This window comes from Podarcis muralis, chromosome 8, assembly GCF_964188315.1.
Source record: "Podarcis muralis chromosome 8, rPodMur119.hap1.1, whole genome shotgun sequence".
NCBI lineage: Eukaryota > Metazoa > Chordata > Lepidosauria > Squamata > Lacertidae > Podarcis > Podarcis muralis.
In genome coordinates this window covers 1,984,592-2,004,457 of record NC_135662.1, presented here as the reverse complement: position 1 = coordinate 2,004,457, position 19,866 = coordinate 1,984,592, and the positions used below count along the sequence as shown (strand labels likewise).

The 19,866-nt window shown below is 50.5% G+C and overlaps 1 protein-coding gene across 1 annotated transcript in view; it reads right to left on the bottom strand.

Moving 5' to 3' along the window:
- Positions 1-19,866, bottom strand: part of CPSF1 (cleavage and polyadenylation specific factor 1) — a 42,755-nt gene that overhangs the window by 7,755 nt on the left and 15,134 nt on the right. Inside the window, exons 10-31 of the mRNA XM_028735991.2 lie at positions 19,761-19,854; positions 18,574-18,661; positions 18,199-18,324; positions 17,080-17,131; positions 16,407-16,501; positions 15,453-15,527; positions 15,125-15,205; positions 12,540-12,635; positions 12,289-12,399; positions 10,856-10,997; positions 10,426-10,604; positions 9,088-9,224; positions 7,348-7,522; positions 7,043-7,249; positions 5,140-5,229; positions 4,891-5,034; positions 4,542-4,694; positions 4,244-4,360; positions 4,020-4,110; positions 3,103-3,187; positions 1,809-1,950; positions 379-531 (exon numbers count right to left, since the gene is read on the bottom strand). Coding sequence (XP_028591824.2) covers positions 379-531; positions 1,809-1,950; positions 3,103-3,187; positions 4,020-4,110; positions 4,244-4,360; positions 4,542-4,694; positions 4,891-5,034; positions 5,140-5,229; positions 7,043-7,249; positions 7,348-7,522; positions 9,088-9,224; positions 10,426-10,604; positions 10,856-10,997; positions 12,289-12,399; positions 12,540-12,635; positions 15,125-15,205; positions 15,453-15,527; positions 16,407-16,501; positions 17,080-17,131; positions 18,199-18,324; positions 18,574-18,661; positions 19,761-19,854 — 2,633 coding nt within the window. The remainder of the gene's footprint in view (positions 1-378; positions 532-1,808; positions 1,951-3,102; positions 3,188-4,019; positions 4,111-4,243; positions 4,361-4,541; positions 4,695-4,890; positions 5,035-5,139; positions 5,230-7,042; positions 7,250-7,347; positions 7,523-9,087; positions 9,225-10,425; positions 10,605-10,855; positions 10,998-12,288; positions 12,400-12,539; positions 12,636-15,124; positions 15,206-15,452; positions 15,528-16,406; positions 16,502-17,079; positions 17,132-18,198; positions 18,325-18,573; positions 18,662-19,760; positions 19,855-19,866) is intronic.

Sequence of the window (19,866 nt, the reverse complement as noted above, 5' to 3'; positions counted from 1 at the left end):
CTTTCCAGACACCCCCAAGTCTACATTCTTTATAGGATCCACATCACAGAACCATCTCCTTGCAGCCTGGGGGTTACTATCCTGTTTCAACTTGAGGTGCTCAAACTACCTTCTGTAACTTCCCAACTTCACATGCCAACATCGTGCACACAAACTCACACACACAATATTATGAATTGACTCAACAGGAATAATTGCAACTCCCTGACTGCATACTCATAGCCGCCTACGTAAGTCAGAATAACCTACACTGAAAGGGCGACAGAAGCTTCCACCCCAAAGGTGGCTGCTGAGCGTTTAGGACCAACGAATCCAGATTCTACACTGAATAAGCCCCCGAGAGTGGCATCCCACCCACCTCTTCCAGGCCCTGCTCACCTTCTGGCCAATGGCCGACACCAGGTAGCCGTTGCAGTGGCAGAGAGCAGTAACAGGCCCCTTCTGCTCCTTCTCGTACAGCACCTTGAATTTGTTCTTGGTGAGGGGCTGCCCAGGCTCTGGAACCACTTCGATGATGTCCATGATCAAGATCTGAGGGCAGGGGAGCAAGGAAGGGAGAGTCATCCTACATAACCAGGGCAGCTTGGCTTTGCATTGCTAAATTAGAAACACCCTCTTCCTCTGTTGCAAGCTGGGAAACCGGGGACTTCTTGCAATAAACAAAATACTAAATGAGAACTGCAAAAATGTAACTGTGCTCATCAGTATAAGGTGCCATCGCAGCAGGTAAATGATTCCAGCGTCATATGGCGGCATACTGGGTGAGTGGATTATTACCAATTAGCTGGCACAGAGCAGAACTTTGCCTATTCACGACTAAGGAGTTGCAACTTCCGTTTTTGAGCCTTCTGGTCTCTGCCTCACTTCTCCATGCACCCGCTGTAGAACCCAGAACACATACAAGACCCTCTTCAGAGCACAATGAAAAAGCTTGGAGGTACAAGTTCATAAGGTTGCAGTGTGCTGCAGCCAAAAAGCTAATGCTATTCTAAGCTGCATCAACAGAAGTAATGTCCCAATGAAGGGAAATCTTAGTCCTGCTCTATTCTGCCTTGGTCCTACCACACCTAGAATATTGTGTCCAGTTCTGGATGTTGACAAGTTAGAACGTGTGCAGAGGGCAGCCAAGATTATCAAGGATCTAGAAGCCAAGCCATATGAGGAACAGTCGAAGGAGCTGGGTATAATTATTCTGGAAAAGAGGAGTCTGAGAGGAGATACAATAGCCATCTTCAAATATCTCAAGGGCTGTCACATGGAGGAGGGAGCAAGCTTGTTTTCTTCTTGCTCTGGAGGGTAAGACTTGAACCAATGGATTCAAGTTGCAAGAAAGATTCTGACTAAACACCAGGAAGAACTTTCTGATGGTAAGAGCTGTCTGATAATGTAACCGTCTCCCTCGGGAGGTTGTGGACTCTCCTTCCTCGGAGGTTTTTAAGCAGAGGTTGGGTGTCCATCTGTCATGGGTGCTTTAGCTGAGATTCCTACATTGCAGGGGGTTGGACTAGATGACCCTCGGGGTCCCTTCCAACTCTACAATTCTGCGATTGTGTTCCTTGGATCCTGATGCCACCACTCTTGCTGGATCTGCCTCCTGTCCCCAAATTGGGAGAGACTGCCAGCAAAACACGCAGTTCACCAGATGGATGAATGAGTCTTAACGTGTCCAAACTGGGGAAATCTGGACCAAGGACTGGGGCTGTGAAGGCAGCAGGCAGGAACTGTGGGAGAAGGATGGGTGGAACTGTGCAGAAGAAGCCCCCAGCTGTGTTGCCTCTTGTTTAAGCGCCCAGTGTTGTCCGACTCACCCGGCCCCTGCAGGTCACCTCCTCGCCCTGCATGAGGCAAGTCCCCACGGCGATGTAGCCCTTCAGGCCCGAGACGGTCTCCTCGCTCTTGAGAGACACCGTCTTCATGCAGGTCACGTGCTCCCACTCCTCCAGGTCGATCCTGCAGATTGAAAAAGGGCAGGAGAGGATGGAGGGGGAGCCAGGCCAAGCTGCCTTCTGGGTGACCCAATAATAATAATAATAATAATAATAATAATAATAATAATAATAATAATAATTTTTAAAAAAATTATATCCCGCCCTCCCCAGCTGAAGCCGGGCTCAGAGCGGCTAGCAGCAATAAAAGTAACACAACATTCTAAAATCAATTCATTATAAAATCAGTTCAAATCAAATTGATGGCAACCATTGGGCTAGAGTTCTGTGAGGATTACCAAAGGAGGGGTCAGGCTGTGCCTTGGCCAAAGGCCTGGTGGAACAGCTCCGTCTTGCAGGCCCTGTGGAAAGATGTCAAGCCCCGCAGGGCCCTAGTCTCTTGGGACAGAGCGTTCCACCAGATCAGAGCCACGGCCGAAAAAGCCCTGGCTCTGATTGAGGCCAGCCTAATCCCTCCCTATGGCCCGGGACCTCCAAGATGTTTTTGTTTGAAGACCATAAGGTCCTCCATGGGACATAGCAGGAGAGGTGGTCCCGTAGGTATAGGCCTTTAAAGGTTAAAACCAGCACCTTGAGCCTGATCCTGTACTCCACTGGGAGCCAGTGCAGCTGGTATAGCACTGGGTGAATGTGATCCCGCGGCAAGGACCCTGTAAGGAGTCTCGCAGCAGCATTCTGCACCCACTGGAGTTTCTGGGTCAGTCTCAAGGGCAGCCCCACGGAGAGTGAGTGCAGTCTCTGCACCAAGAGAAGGCAGCCTCTTCCCCTTCCCCAAGACTCAATGAAGCACCCTTAGCTGGGGCCATTGTGTTTTGCTCTTCCTTAGTGGGTTATGCAAGCTGCTGTTCCGAATAATGCTTTTTATAGGGTAGGGAGCACTGGGGGACTAAGTGGGCAGAGGCCCAAAAACCCTGGGGACCACTGAACTAAAGCTTTCCAGCTCTGCTTCCAGGACGCATCTGAATGGCCCTTGAAGGCAAACGGATGCTGGACCAGGTGGCCCTTTGCTCTGATCCAGCAGCAACCGCCAGGCTCTTCTGATATTCCCCACCAGGAGCCCAACCAGGCAGCAGATCCTCCCCACCTGCCGCTGCCTGGGAAGGAGCTTTCTTGTGTTCCTGCTGCCACAAGCCCAATGGCTGAGCACCCTCCTCACCTGGTATTTGGAATCGTCTCCCAGCTGACCGGAGAGATCAGCTGGATGGAAAAGGCCTCCTGCAGCGGGTGCATGTAGCGATCATCTGGAGGTGGGAATCGGAGAGAGAAAAGAGACAAAGGGAGAAAGAGGTATGCAGCCGGCATCACCATCAGACCCAGCTGGGCAGAGGAGGGGGGCACAAGGAGCCATGGCTCATCACGGAGAGTGCACACCTGCTTTGGCTGCCCAAGCCTCCAGCATCTCCGGGTTAAATATCAGGCACCAGGGGATGTGGAAGACCAGTATGTTTCTGAGCACAATTCAAAGTGTTGGTGCTGACCTTGAAAGCCCTAAATGGCCTCGGTCCAGTATATCTGAAGGAGCATCTCCACCCCCATCGTTCTATCCGGACACTGAGGTCCAGCGCCGAGGGCCTTCTGGCGGTTCCCTCATTGCGAGAAGCAAAGCTACAGGGAACCAGGCAGAGGGCCTTCTCAGCGGTGGCGCCCGCCCTGTGGAATGCCCTCCCATCAGATGTCAAGGAAATAAACAACTATCTCACTTTTAGAGGACATCTGAAGGCAGCCCTGTTTAGGGAAGCTTTTAATGTTTGATGCATTACTGTATTTTAGTGTTTTATTGGAAGCTGCCCAGAATGCCTGGGGAAGCACAGCCAGATGGGTGGGGTATAAATAATAAATTATTATTATTATTATTATTATTATTATTATTATTAATTGTTGTTGTTGTTGTTTCCCCACCTTGAGACCCTGGAGAGCGACCACCAGCCAGAGAAAGCAAGAGTGAGCTAGCTGGAACAAGTCAGATTGCCTTGTTCTGGAGGGCAAACCAAGGGGTTGGGCTGACTCTTCAAGTCAAAGACCTCTCCTCTGCAGAGAGGAGGCAGCGTTTTCCAACAGCTGCGAGCCACCCACCTCGCTCGATGGTCTCAAATTCCTTCTCCTCGCCCGTCATGCGGGGGATCCTGGTGCAATGGTTGTTGATGCTGGTGGCCACCGCGTAGACCTGCCGGAGGGAGCAAACTCATTAAGGCATTTGGGGGTTGAGTTGAGCAGAAGGCCTTGTTGTGACAGTGGAGGACTCTACTTCCCCACCACCAAGAAGGCCCTGCTGAAGGTCCCACTCCACACAGCCCTACCTTGGACTCCACGTGGTAGGATACGTAATGTGCGGTGCAGCGCAGTGGGATCTTCCGGACGGGCCACGGTGCATCGTATGAAAGGTAGGCAGGCAAGACACTGATGCGCAGCTCCCCCTGTAGCAGAGGACACAGACAAGGCCTCATTCTCACCTGCAGATAGATCTGCTTCTCTCGGCAACAGCAGCCCAGGTGCACAATGAGCTGCCTCAAACGTAGCAGGCAGAAGGCAAATGAAAGAAATAAGGCAGGCATCCCACCCAGGTCACCCAAGCTTCTGTCGCCAAGCCAGGCCTACCTGCCGGTTGAAGTAGAGGAAGCCCTTGGGGCAGTTGACGTTGTGGAAGGGGGCAAAGGACTCAATGGGGCCGTCTATGGTCATGGGGTGCAGGCGTAGGGCTCCCCGAGACGTTACCAGCAGCCAGTGTGGGGAGGGGCCACAAATGAACACCTGGGAAGAAATGCAAACACAATCAGGACCCGGGGCTGCACGTGAGCACAGCCTTCTCCTGCACCAGGCCAATAGTGCCTGCTCTGGCAGGCAGAGGTTCCGCAAAGCCCCAGGAAGGGAAGGGCCTTGCCCAACTCCCCAAAGAGAAACGCTTCTCCTGAGAATCTCCCAAGGATGACTTCTCCGCGAGACTCACCCCCGAGTATCCATAGATATCCTCAAAGTAGCGGAATCGGGCAACCCGCCCCCTGGCAGCCCCCGATTCCTCTCCACCCACGCCGTCCGGCTTCTTCTTCGACGGCCTGGGCTTCTTCTCCCGGAAGTTAATGTTATGGGGAACCTGATTGGAAGGGAAAGGGCGTCAAAGGGCAGGAGGAGGTCAGTGGGGAAGCCTGCAAGGGAGACTGCAGCGTTCCAGTGGCCTGGGGAGAAGAGTGGCTCTTACCTTCTTGAACCGCACTTTGAGGTTGGTCTGGCCCAGCTGAGAGCCGTGGTTAAAAGCTTCGTAGATGAGCAGCTCTTGATCCACGTGGACCTGTCAACAGGGTGGCGAAATAAAGTGAGCTTCACCCTGTCCCTTGGGCTCACTGCATCAACAGATTGAGCACCCTCAGGCCATGGGGACACAGCTCATTGCTGGGGCAAAAACAAGCATAGCGCCAAGGCCTTGCCATGACCCCGCCTTGTAGCCCTCATGGTCCTCTAAGCTCCTGGATCCTTCATCACAGACCTTGATTACAGCAGCTCTCCCATGGTATTAACTTTCCCCTTAGGGAAAAGAATTTGTAAAAGCCAGACAGAACACACTCCTGCTATTCCCCGCCCCCCCCAGGGAGGGAATGCCACAATCAAGGTGCTGTTGCAGAGAAGGCCCCGCTACTCACTACAGGGAGACCAGAGAGCTGAGCCTGAGATGACGATGCTGAACGCTGGATAACCTCACACTGACAAAGGCAGTCCTTTAGGCAACGGCATCCCAGACACCAGTTCGGGCTTTAAAGGTTTAAACTAGAACTTTCAATTATCCCCACTGTAGGCTCAGGCACCAGACATGTGAGTCTCAACTGACCAAGCAGCTTCGAGGACAGGGCAAGGTAAGCACTATGAATTAGACGCTCAGCCCTGCAGGGATTCTGATTGGTCCTCCTCAGTATGAAAGCCCCGAGCCCCAGGTGAGGTGGGGAGGGTGGTGCATCAGTGGGTGTCTCCCTCAGTTCCTCCCACAAGATCATTAAGAGCAGGGAGGGAGCAGACGCAGTGAGTGAATGACAACTTAGGGCAAAGGGTCTCAGGAGCTCTCCAGGTGTTGGTGGACTCCAGCTCCCACAAACCTCAGCTGCCAGCATGGTCAAAGATGATGTGAGTTGTAGTCCAGCCACATCCAGAGGGCCATTGGCTTATAGTTCCCCAAGTATGATTGCTGGCGGAGAATGCGGGCATCAATCCCATTATCCCTCAACATGCCAAGTGGGAGATAGTCACATATGTGTTGAGCACTCAAGGGGTGGGGATCAGAAACACACCTTGTAGCATGATCATGGAAGAGCCCAGGCATTCCCAAGAAATTGGTTCTCTTCCTCCCTCTTCCTGCACCAGACGAAAAGCAATTGCACCTACTGTATTTTTCGCTCTATAAGACGCACTTTCCCCCTCCTAAATGTGTGTGCGTCTTATGGAGCGAATGCAGGCTGCACGGCTATCCCAGAAGCCAGAACAGCGAGAGGGAGCTGTTCTAGCTTCTGGCTTAGCTGTGCGAAGCCTCTGCAGGCCAGCAGGATGAAGGCTCCCCGCTGCCCTGCAGAGGGAAGCCTTCATCCCGCTGCCCTGCGGAGGCTTCGCGCGGCTATCCCTGGCTTTTGCGGGAGGTGGGGGGAAGGGACAGAGCTGCATGCCCCCAAGAGCAGCGCTCCCTTTAAAAGCGCACGGCTCTTGCAGGAGGTTGGGGGAAAGCCAGGAGGCTTGCTTTCGCTGAAGCCAGAAGGGCAAGAGGGATTGGTGCGCACCGGTGCGCAAAGCCTCCTGAGCGAAGAGGGAGGAGCGCTCCCTCTTCGCTCAGGAGGCTTTGTGTTGCTTTCGTATTTTCCTCTCCTAAAAACTAGTTGCGTCTTATGCTCAGGTGCGCTTAATAGAGCGAAAAATACGGTACTTATTACACAGAAACCATTTGCCCCAGTATCACCATCACTTGAAGCCAGGGGGCCAAACTTGTAGAAGGGCTGGTGTCTTGATTTACTGGGTTTCCTGCTTGGCTGCTGTGTATCAAAATGTCTACGTGCTTCAGATCCAAGCAGACAGAGACACAGATAACTCTACGCACAGAGATAACCCGCCCCCCCCTCGGAGCTCACCAGCAGGTACGGCCGGCTCTGCCGATTTCCCAGGGCCACCAGCAGCACCTCCTTGACCAGCGGCATCTCGGTCTGACGGACCACCTCCTCCTTCTTGGCCTCGCCCTGGCTGGCAGGCTGCCCGAAGGAACTGTCCACCAGCACCCTCTGCCCCATGGGGAAATTCTTCACCAGGAAGACCAGGCGCCATTCAGGCAGCTGGTAGATCTACATGAGAGAGAAAGAGGGAGAATGTAGCAGGGGCCAACAGGAACCCGGCTGAGACCTGCTCACTCCCGCTGCCCTGGTCACTGCGTGGGCCTCACCTCCATGGCACCATTCTCCCGGACCAGCACACACCAGTGAGTGGGCTCTGACTTGTACTGGTGAGGATCCTTGTCGGCCAAGGGCAGGCTGCAGCGGCGCGGCTCCTCCTTGGTGGGGCTAAACAAGGTGCCGGATTCACCGTAGAGCATTTCTTCCTCATCGTCTATTGTGTTGCTGTACATGGCAGAAGAGAGGAGGAGGAAGGCAGTTACGTTCAAGACACCTGGGCAGCTGTTGCAAAGCTTGACCCAAGAACGGGCCCACTCACAGCAAGATTCCAGTGCAGGTCTCAAAACCTTTGTAGGCAGCACATAGGCCCAAAGCTTAAATGAAGTCCCAGATGGGGCATCACTACAACACTGAGGGCCAAAGAAACTGAGGGCCGGCTGAGAATTTCTCCTGCTACTGTCCTCACAAGTAGGTATCAGATTCTTTGCTCAGGATCTACACAAGGTACTGTATTTTTTCACTCCATAAGACACACTTTTTTTTCCTCCTAAAAAGTAAAGGGAAATGTCTGTGCGTCTTATGGAACGAATGAGTGGTCCCTGGAGTCAAGTTGCCCAGGGGTGAAAAGCAGGTCGTGCTTTTTTTTTTTTTTAAGAAAGAGGGAAGGGGGTATTGAAACCAAGCAACTGAGCAGCTGATCAGCAAGCGATCAGGAGGGAGATAAGAGACACTAGTGATAAAGGAGGCTGCCTGGGAGGGGGGAGGTAAAAGCACATGAATCCTCAGGATTTTTGCATTGGGTCACCCCAAATTCTCCATCAGATCACATAGCATGTCCATGGCTATGGCCTGCACCCAAAAAATCACACATCCACTGTTTCGTGGGGTAGCAATGGCACAAAAATGGGGTTACAAAGCACGGATCCATCTGGATTCTCAGGATTTTTGCATTGGGCTACCCCAAACTCACTGTCAAATCACATACGATGCCTGTGGCCACAGCATGAACCACAAAAATCATACATCCACTGTTTCGTTCAGAATATTTTTTTTCTTGTTTTCCTCCTCTAAAAAGTAGGTGCGTCTTATGGAGCGAAAAATATGCTACTTTGAATCCTCCCATCTCCTCACTGAGCACACCTGCCCCAATTACCTGAAACAACAGGTGTGATAGTGCAGGCTGTAGCTTGCACCATGAGAGGTGAGAAAGGCAAACAAACCAGCCAATCCAATCCCTACTTCCTGTTAAGTCAGTATTTCTCAAACTTGGGTCTCCAGCTGCTGGACTACAACTTCCATCATACTTGACCACTGGTCCTACAAGTTTGAGAACCACTGTGTTAAGTGAACCACCGCGACCAAGTGGATATCTTTGTTTTCCTCTCGCTGTCTCTGCCAGACAGTCCTTTAACCTGGATGAAGTGGCCCACCCCACTCCCAATACTGAGTAAGATTAGGACTGCAGCCTAACTTTTCTTCTAGCATGACTTATATACAACATTTTCACTCCCCCTTTCAACCTTTTAAGCAATCGGAGCAGGGGAGTACTGATTAAGTTTCTATTTCCTAATTGCTGGGTTCCTAAGACGAACTTTTGACCCTTCCATGCAAAACTAGTTAAGCAAACTACCCCTTTGTACTTTTACCCGTCCAATGTACCTCCTACGCAGAAAAGCCTTAAAAACCCAAAATAACCATCTCACAGCCCCTATTTTACAACCCAAACTCCCACACAAAATGGCTAAATCCTTAGCCCTTCCCAGAGTTCTTCGCCATGCCTCAAGACCCACCTGATGTCCTGGATGGGAGCCTCAGATTCTGACTGAGTCCTCAAGGAAAGCTCGTCCCGGGAGCTGGATGAATGGCTCTCAGTGGTGAACATGCCGCTGACGTCCCGGTATACACACAACGCAATCACCTTCGATTGCTGGAGGGGTGAGAACAGGTTGCCTCAGAGCAAGACACAGGATGCCCTGCTCTTAACTGAGCCGCATGGAAGCAGACTCAGAATCTGGTTATGCCAAGAACCTCGGCTGAAAGCAGGCTGTGCACCTTCTTTGTTAGAAGATCCACATTTGGAGACCTCAATAATAAAGCTACGCAAACTGAGCAAACATGAATGTTTGTTGCACAATGTCTTCTGCTACTGCTAGCCAAGAACAAGGGGTGATAAAAGCCCCTGCACAGAGCCTCACCATGCCAGGCACTGCTCAGTGTTTTCAAATGTATTTCTGCAAGTTAACCATATGGGTTATAATAATAATACATTTTTATTTATACCCCGCCCTTCCCAGTTCAAAAAACCGGGCTCAGGGCGGCTAACAACAAATTTAAAACACTTAATTGATACAACAAAAAAACAGCATAAAATACAGTATAAAACGTGAATAACAATAAACTCATAATCAATTTAGGGGGGAAAGCCATCCAATAAACATTAGAAGATCACCAGGGCTAGCTGGCTAAATTAGTCCTACTTGGGCCAGCGAGGAGACCAGGGGAGAATTAGCTGTGGGATCCCAGAGCGGATAATCTTCATAAAAAGCAGAGGGGGAGGGAAGGAAGGGGAATAAAATATCAGGCTAAGTTCAAATTGAAAGCCAGGCGGAATAGCTCTGTCTTACAGGCCCTGCGGAAGGAGGTTAAATCCTGCAGGGCCCTGGTCTCGTGAGACAGAGCATACCACCAGGTCGGAGCCACCACTGAGAAGGCCCTGGCCCTGGGGGATCCTTTCGTTGTAAAACAAAGCAGATTGGAGATGCCACAAACTGAACCATGGGCCTTCTAAGAGTAAAATAAATGCTCTGTGGTTGAGCTGCAGAACCAGACACAGGATTTTGAGTTTCCGTGATGAGATGTGACTGCGAAGCCCTCTGTATAACAAGCAGCTAATGTTTGCAGAGCACAGGGTTGAGTCTGGGATAAACACGGTGCTGTTCTAAGGGACTGTGGCCCCCTCCTGGTGCAATGGGTCAGTGTGGCTGGCTGTGAACCAGAAGGTTGGTGGTTCAAGCCCATCTAGGGACGGCTGTGGGCAAGATTCCTGCATCGCAGGGGGTTGGACTAGATGACCCTCAAGCTCCCTTCCAATTCTATTGTATGATTCTATGCTTACAGCTCGTACTCACGTGATGCAGCTGCGGCTTCTGCAAGGTGAGCCGGTGTGTCCGGCCCCCGTAGGTGTCACTCTTCAGCACAAACATAGTGACCTGCCCCTCGGAGCTCATGATCACCACATAGGGGTCAGCCACGGCACAGTGTATGATAGGCGAGCCAAGATCCACTGGGATGAAGTGCAGCTGGTTCACTGTGAGGCAGAGACACAGGCAGCTGAAAGGCAGACCAAGCCCTGATGGTAGCTCAGGCCGCCCTCCCATGGCCCCCACCCCGGACACCAACCGTCCCAGAATCTGTGGTGCTTTCAAAAGTATGTCTGCTCAAGTCTCCCTCAACAACCTCCACCATTTCCCCTGCCTAGTGATTCAGTTTCTAGGCCAAGGGCTTTTTCCAGGAACGGCTGCCTTTAAAACCAAGCTTGAGACCTCTAGCTGAACTCACCTCCTTCCAGCAGGCGGATTCCCAGGGGAGACACCTGGACGATGTAGCGGTTCTCGCCAATGTTGCCGGCATAGACAGTGGGCCCCTGGGTGGCAAAGCCGCTGGTGTCCAGCTCCATGATTTCCTGGCCTGTCTGCAGGATCTGAGGGGGGAGGCAAAGAAGAAACAGTCACACCCATGTGCCCTTGCAGGGAATATTCCCAAGAGGGAGATCATACAGGGGTTGCCCCCGGAAAAAGCAAGGTGTGTGTGGAGTCATGCCACCCCATAATTAATATGAAATACTTTATTGTCACTTGTACAACTTGTCTACAGTGAGATTACAGGAGACCCCCCACTCAGCTCTCTTAGTCTTAATTCCCCTGGTTTACTGACGAACACCCACCAAACCCGAAAGTCAGTTGCCCTGTTGTTATCTTTTCATTCATCAGCCTACCGGCCACGGATAGAAGCTGTTCTTTACCCTGTTGGTGTGACTAATCATGCTTCTATATCTTCTGCCCGAGGGCAGGAGATCAAGAAAGTGCCGGCCAGGGTGTGAATCATTCCTGAGAATTTTCCTCACTCTCCTGAGGCAACTATTTCATCCAGTGGATTCATGGGACAGCCCATAATATCTTGTGCTGTATTCACCACCCTCTGTAGGCACTTCCTATCGGTTGATGTCAAACCAGCGTCCCACACCGTGATGCAGTAGGAAAGGACACTTTCTATTGTGGACCAGTAGAAGGAGATCATCAAATGTTGATTGACATTGTTCTTCCGCAATATTCTGAGGAGGTGGATCCTTTGGGATTCCGAGCACAATTCAAAGTATTGGTGCTGACCTTTAAAGCCCTAAATGGCCTCGGCCCAGAATACCTGAAGGAGCCTCTCCACCCCCATCGTTCTGCCCAGACACTGAGGTCCAGCACCGAGGACCTTCTGGCGGTTCCCTCACTGCGAGAAGCCAAGTTACAGGGAACCAGGCAGAGGGCCTTCTCGGTAGTGGCGCCCTCCCTGTGGAACGCTCTCCCACCAGATGTCAAAGTGAACAAAAACTACCAGACTTTTAGAAGACATCTGAAGGCAGCCCTGTTTAGGGAAGCTTTTAATGTTTGATGTATTACAGTATTTTAATATTTTTTTGGAAGCCGCCCAGAGTGGCTGGGGACGCCCAGCCAGATTGGCGGGGTATAAATAATAAATTATTATTATTATTATTATTGGGGCCAGAGTGAAGGGGCAGAGCAAGTTCCAGCTTTCTTCTCATGCTGCCAGCCCTTGGCAGATCTGCACACCCCGCAACCTCTTTGACACAGCCCACTCGGCTGATCTCCCTCAAAACAGCCCCTTTGAGCTGCCAATTGCCTTCCCCTTAGTCACTGAAGCACACTCAGCCAAGCTCCAAAGTGCACCCGGGGCCATGCCCAATGAAAAATGCCAGCACTCACCATGGTGGAGTCTTCCCGGCTCAGAATGAGGAAGCCGTGCCGCTTCCCGTCGTCAGCAGGCTCTGGCGGGGCCGGCTCCTTCTCTGCGCTTTCTCCCTGGGCGTCTTCCTCCTGTCGGGAGAAGAGGGTGGCCAGGGTGATGCTGTCACAGTGCACAGAGCCTCTGCCTTTGTGGGAGAGAGGCTGGAAGGAAACCCTCCTCCTCAAAAGAAGCTGGCTCAAAGCCCCTGGGAAGTAGAGGCCATACGTACCGCTGCCTCTTCCGTCTTCTGGGGCGAGATCACCGTCCACATGTCATAGCAGCCTGGGAGTTCAAAGGTCGTCACCACTTGAGGGCGGATGCTTTTCTGTTGAGAAGGAAGGAAGAAATTAGGCAGTGGCTTGGAAACCATACATTGCGAAGATCTCTATTTGAAATATGGGATAGGTATAAAAACCTATTAGAACATAAAACACCACAGTGGTTATCTCCATTAGAAGCAATGAGTGTGAAAAAGATAAATATCAGCAAGAGTTGGGTTACATATGGAAAATCACCATATTTTGCGCTCTGTAAGACTCACCAGACCACAAGACGCACCTAGTTTTTGGAGGAGGAAAACAAGAGAAAAAATATTCTGAATCTCAGAAGCCAGAACAACAAGAGGGATCGCTGCGCAGTGATCCCTCTTGCTGTTCTGGCTTCTGGGATAGCTGCGCAGCCTACATTCGCTCCATAAGACGCACACACATTTCCCCTTACTGTTTAGGAGGGGGAAAGTGAGTCTTATTGAGCAAAAAATACGGTAATACAAAAGGAAGGGAGTAAATGGAAAATGAAACCCTATGAAGAAGTTAAAGAATATGTGAAGGATTGGCTGCACAACTGCCAAGTCAATGAAATGTTTAAACAGGATTTTAAGGAAAAAGGATTTGACGAAAACAAATCAAAATTTGAAATAGAGATATTGAGTAATAAATGAAAACTTTGTCTAAAATGTATAAATTGCTGCTCGAATGGCATTTGAAAGATGAGGAGGTAAAGTCAGTTATGATACATTGGGCCAAAGACTTTGAGTATAATATACAGTTAAAAGACTGGGGGAAACTGTGGAAAGAAGGATTAAAATTTATTGCATGCAATGCCTTAAAAGAAAATGTGATGAAAGTGATGTATAGGTGGTATATTACTCCTGTGAAATTAGCTAAAATGTATAAAGTTAGTAATAAATGCTGGAAATGTAAAGAAAAAGAAGGAACATTTTATCACATGTGGTAGGAATGTAAAAAAGTGAAAAACTTATGGGAAATGATATATAATGAGATGAAAAAGATGTTGAAATATACATTTATTAAGAAACCAGAAGCATTTTTACTTGGCATTGTAGGAGATGGTATAAACAGAAAGGATTGTAAGTTGTTTTTGTACACAGTGACGGCAGCAAGAATTTTATTGGCACAAAAATGGAAGCAAGAAGAACTACTGACGAAAGAAGAACGGAGGATGAAACTGATGGACTATGCAGAATTAGATAAACTAACAGGAAGGATTCGAAACCTGCGGGACCAGAGATTCTCAGAAGACTGGAGTAAATTTACGGACTATTTGAAAAGTAATTGTGATGAATAGATCATGCTAGTAGGTTTGAAAGAAGTTTTGTAAGGTGAATTATTAGAAATATTGCAAAAAAGACAATGAGGAGAATCATTAGTTAAGGATATTAAAGGTAATATGAAATTAAGAAATGCATAATAAGTGGCAAATAATGGAAAATCATCAGAGGCGTTGACAGAAGTCCAAAAATATTGTATGACTTGGAATTAATAAGTTAAAAAATTAATAAAAATGTGTGTGTGTGTATAAAAGAAATTAGGCAGTGGCAGACTTTGGGCTCCCAAGTTTCAGTGGTGCCCAGTGCAATGTTAAATTTCAACGTTTCCCGTCTCTTGTGCTACGTTCTACAGCATTGTTGTGGCGCCCCTTGCAGCACGGCACCCAATGCGACCACACCAGTCGCGCCCCCCTGAAATTAGGGCTCCAGCACTCAAGGCGGGCTCCCCTGCAGTTGTACAATTTCTGGGCAGGTAAACCAAGTATACACCTCAAAGGGCCTGTTTGTCTCACTGCGTGGAAGGGAGAGCCATGAAGAAAAATAGGTCTGGTGTGAAGGAGCAGGTCTTGATTGGCTAAAAGATTGGAAGTGGAAATATTGTATATGAGCCCAGCTAGAAAATACGATACTAAGGAAGTTGAGAAGTCAGACACCGGAAGACTTGAAGAACCCTCTGAACAACTGCAAGACAGAGGGGTAAATGCCGAAATGGTTGTTAAAAGCTGGAACATTAGAATGGTTGTTCAAAACTGGAACACAGCTGGGCACAGGAGCAGGCCAAAGTCTGGAGAAGACCACAAAGGGACTCAGAAGCTGAACTGTCAGAAAGTTCTTCGTGATGTTTCGTGGGAATCTCGTTTCTCGCACCTTGAAGCCATTGCCCTCCAGAGCAGGAGAAAACAAGCCTTCTCCATCTTCCATGTGACAGCCCTTAAGATACCTGAAAATGGCTCTCATATCTCCTCTCAGTCTCCTCTTTTCCAGGCTAAACATACCCAGCTCCTTCAACCGTTCCTCATCAGGCTTGGTTTCCTCCTCCTGTGTGTTACCCCCACCCACCTACTTGTTCCTAGGTGTTTATAGGCTGCTCCATTGATCTCTGGGCCAGCCCTGGTAAGCCTAGGGCATGCCGCTGCTGCTGTAGCACTGGTACCTGACCTGCGCCAGACTCTCCTCACCGACGCAGGCCTTCGCACAGTGCAATCCCTGCGCTTCCCACCCTAGCAGTTCACCTGCTCGCTCACCTGAAGAACCGAGAGGGCGCCGTTCTTGCCGTATCCTGAGCACACGACGATTTCAAGGTCGGGCTCAAGGCTGTTCTGGAACTGAAAACGGACAGACAGACAGACAGTGTTAGGTGATTGAGAGTGGTGAGCTAGCCTCACTCACAGCAAGTGTCTTTGCTGCAGGAACCCTTTGCAAGCTCCTCCGTGCCATTAGAACCCCTTGGAAGGGGAGAAGGGCCAAACCTAGCAAGTTTCCCCACCCCTCTTAGGGTTCTTTCTTCAGGCACCGGACCCTGACCCTGTCCCTACACCCAGAGCTCAGAGAAGGAAGCAGCCGAGTGCCCACCTCTTCAGAAAGGAAAGCAGGCTCCCCCATGGCGGCGTTGGCACAGGGACCGATGTTCAGGATGCTGTCGCACACCTGTCAGTGTTGGGGGAGGAGAGAGAAACAGAAAAGGCACATGGATTACCTACTGCTCAAGGAATAGCTCTGGGCAGAGGAGCAAGGATGGGAGATTACAAAGCATTTCTGATTCTAGGTGTGCTTTGATCCATTGCCAGATTAGAGGAATGGTCTAGCATGGGGAAGGGAATAATAATAATAATAATAATAATAATAATAATAATAATAATAATAATAATTTTATTTATAACCCTCCCTCCCCAGCCGAAGCCGGGCTCAGAGCAGCTAACAACAATAAAAGTAACACAGCATTCTAAAATCAATTCATTCTAAAATCAATTGAGAATCAAATCAATGGCAACCATTGGGCTAGAGTTCTGTGAGGATTACCAAAGGACTGTGCCTTGGCCAAAGGCCCGGTGGAACAGCTCTGTCTTGCAGGCCCTGGGGAAAGATGTCAAGTCCCGCAGGGCCCTGGTCTCTTGTGACAGAGAGTTTCACCAGATCGGGGCCACGGCCAAAAAGGCCTGGCTCTGGTTGAGGCCAGCCTAACCTCCCTGTGGCCCGGGACCTCCAAGATGTTTTTGTTTGAAGACCATAAGGTCCTCCGTCGGACATACCAGGAGAGGCGGTCCCGTAGGTACGAGGGTCCTAGGCCGTATAGGGCTTTAAAGGTTAAAACAAGCACCTTAAACCTGACCCTGTACTCCACCGGGAGCCAGTGCAGCTGGTACAGCACTGGGTGAATGTGATCCCGCAGCGAAGAAAAGGAGCTGAGTCTTTAGCACTGAGTTTCCCAACTCTCCTGCCCTTCTTCCATCGCCCCAGGAAGAGAGAGAGCAGGCCTGCCATAAGCAGGTTTGTACCTTGTCCTCAGAAGCTACATTTAAATGGTACCTCGAAAGAATAGGTGGCAAGTTGGGTCCCAGACTGGGCTTCGCTGCCGTACACCTCGATCTCGTCCACCTCGTCCTGAGGAGCTGACTTTCCCCCTGCAGAGGACACATTAGGATGTGGGTAGGAGAAGCCTTGGGATTAGCTTTGTGTCTCTTCATAGCACACTCCACTCAACAGCTCTTCCTAGGTACTTCCATTTAGGATATAGTTCCGTTCCACCTTAAAAGGAGCAGGCATGACAGTTGTGTGTCACACGCCTGTTTACTTCCAGCACAGGCTTGCTGGGAACTTCCGTTTGTATATTGCTTTTGCTATCCTGCTGTTTGCTGGAGACAAACGGGAAGCAGACATGTTTTTCCTTTGTTCCTGAACTATGCTGAATAATGCTTACACATGTCTCTGTCCGCCACTTCCGTTGTGAAGATTTATTCACTCTGCTGATAAGAGCATGCCAAGTCTCTAAACGTATCTGAGGCTCGTGTCGCTGATTGATGCTGTACCGGAGACCGCCTGGCTGCCAGCTGGAGTCAGCTGGGGGCCTGCCAAATGCCCCTGACTCCCCAGCACTTCCTCCCCCCCTTTTATGACCCACTCCCCAGAACACCAGGAGCCGGTAATTTGTACCGGATCCCCCAGCATCCCCTCTTGTTGGCTCTGGGGCAGAGCCACCTACCCGTCCAGTTTGCAGTCTGCTCCACACGTTTCTTCTTGATGGGAGGCTCCTCCTGCAGGTGGAAGGAAGTTGCATGCTGACAAAAGGCAGGGGACTCACCAAGTCCGACTTCCCTTGGAAGCCAACAGGCAAAGAGTTTCCAGCTGAAACCTCCATTCATTCACGGCAGTCAGTGTATCAGCTGCTTTGCTCTCCCTCCAACCAACACCCACTCAGGTACTGGGCTCCCCTTCCCTATGCCTCCCCCCCAAACACTCTCTGTGGCTGGGCCAGATTCAAGCAGCACTGGACAGGAAGGCTGTCTGGGGTTTGTCCTGCAATGGCCTCAGTCCAGTATATCTGAAGGAGCGTCTCCACCCCCATCGTTCTACCCGGACACTGAGGTCCAGATCCGAGGGCCTTCTGGCGGTTCCCTCCCTGCGAGAAGTGAGGTTACAGGAAACCAGACAGAGGGCCTTCTCGGTAGTGGCACCCGCCCTGTGGAACGCCCTCCCTTCAGATGTGAAGGAAATAAGCAGCTATCTTATCTTTAAGAGTCATCTGAAGGCAGCCCTGTTTAGGGAAGTTTTTAATATTTAATACTGTATTGTTTTTAACACTTGATTGGGAGCTGCCCAGAGTGGCTGGGGAAACTCAGCCAGGTGTAAAGGTAAAAGGTAAAGGGACCCCTGACCATTAGGTCCAGTCGTGGCTGACTCTGGGGTTGCGGCGCTCATCTCGCTTTATTGGCTGAGGGAGCCGGCATATAGCTTCCGGGTCATGTGGCTAACATGACTTAAGCCACTTCTGGCGAACCAAAGCAGCGCACGGAAATGCCATTTACCTTCCCGCCAGAATGGTACCTATTTATCTACTTGCACTTTGACGTGCTTTCGAACTGCTAGGTTGGCAGGAGCAGGGACTGAGCAACGGGAGCTCACCCCGTCACGGGGATTCGAACCGCCAACCTTCTGATCGGCAAGCTCTAGGTTCTGTGGTTTAACCCACAGCGCCACCCGCATCCCAGATAGGCGGGGTATAAATAATAAATTATTATTATTATTATGGGAGGTGGGGGGGCGTCTAATGCAACACTGCTCTTTAAGTAAATGGGGCAGGCCAGGTCCCAGGTGAACTCACCGGCTTCTCTGCGGGGTCCTTGGCAACGCTCATGGGGGTCTCCTGCAGCTTCTCTGTGTATTTGAGGAGGAGGGAGTTGCCGAGACGCGAGCCCAAGAAGAGGTAGCCGGGGTCCATGGTGATCATCTGAGATCCGAAAGGCAGAAGGGACAGGGTGGGGAGATGGAGTGTCAGACAAGGCCTCGTGGGAGAAGCGGGCAAAGAGGCATCGCAAGGGAGTAGGGGGTGCCCAGAGGCAAAACAGGGCAGGTGCACCACCAACTGGGCTCAGCAATCATATGTATCTCATATACGCAACTGGCTTTTGCCTCAACTTCCCCCCCCCCCCAACCCTGCCACCCTGACTCTGCCAGTGCTCGGCCTAATGGAGCTTACGCAAGTGGTGAGGACGCTGGCTGCCGCCTTGTCGAAGTGGAAGGATCTGACGCTCCGCATGCCGTCGGTGATGAGGGTCAGGACGTAGCTAGGGAAAAGGAGGGAGGGAGGCAGGTGAAGGGATCCCATTGGCAGAGGGCAAGCAATGTCTGAGCAAGAAAGCTTGCAAGGAGCCCTGTCAAACATGCGGTGGCCTGGGGAGGCTCAACCCCAGGAAACAGGGTCACAGGCAGGAACCCACTGAGGACATTGACCCCTCTCTCACTGAACACAAAGCATAGGGGGGGTGGACTAGATGATTCCTTAGGTCCCTTCCAACTATAAAATTCTATGAGAGGGAGACAACACAATTCAAGGTAAAGGCCGAAAGACCAACCACACACTGGACTCCTTCTCCCACTGCCGATTTTCTATTTGTTTTAGCTGCCCTACCATACTCTCCCTAGGTGGGTCTGGATTACTTTTCTCCTCTACGTTAACTGAAATTTGCAACCGCCACACACTGGCAACTAAGCAAAACTAGGTTGTCTGAAGGGGTCCGGCTCCAGAGGTTTGCAATGAGTTGCCCAAGAAAAACAGCAAAAAGCCTAGTGTTGCAGCTGTTCAGGCAACCAAGTTCCACTCGACTTCCACCCACCAGGGACACTGCAAACAGTTAAGTTTAAAGAACATGCATTCAACTAAAGCAAACTCAGCCCTGCCCAAGACTGGAGCCTGGTGTCCAATAATCTCTTTTATAGGACATCAGCTAGCAGATGCAAACATTTTCTCTTCCACTTCTTTCTCTCTCTCTGGTGCTTTGAAGAAATATGTGCTCTTGCCTCTCCATCACCTGTGTCAGGCTCGTCTTTAGGCTTTAAATTTATTTGCTAAGCCATGAAATATTTACCGACTTCACTGCACTGAGGGGGACAGAAACAGAACCCAGGGAGAAAGAGGTCAGCCTGACTTGGCTACAGGCTCAGGCTGCCTCCCAGCACATGACAACATCAAAAGCAGAATCTCTTTCCAATGGGCTGGATGTTTACGGTCCAAGAGAACTGGGAGCAGCAAGCAGCTTGCCTGCATCTGGCCAAGTGAGCAGAGCTGCAGAGCTGAAACATCCCAGGTCTGAACAGAACAGCTCCCTGCTTGAAGCTGGCAAAGGTAATTGTGCCTGGTGACCTGAGAGCAATCCGAAGCCTTACATCTCCCCTCCTTTCAGCGAGATGACCATCTTGTCGTAGGAGATGAAAGCTGCTTGGGCACAGTCCAGTGTGATTTTCACTCCCTCTTGGATCCCTGTAAAGAGGA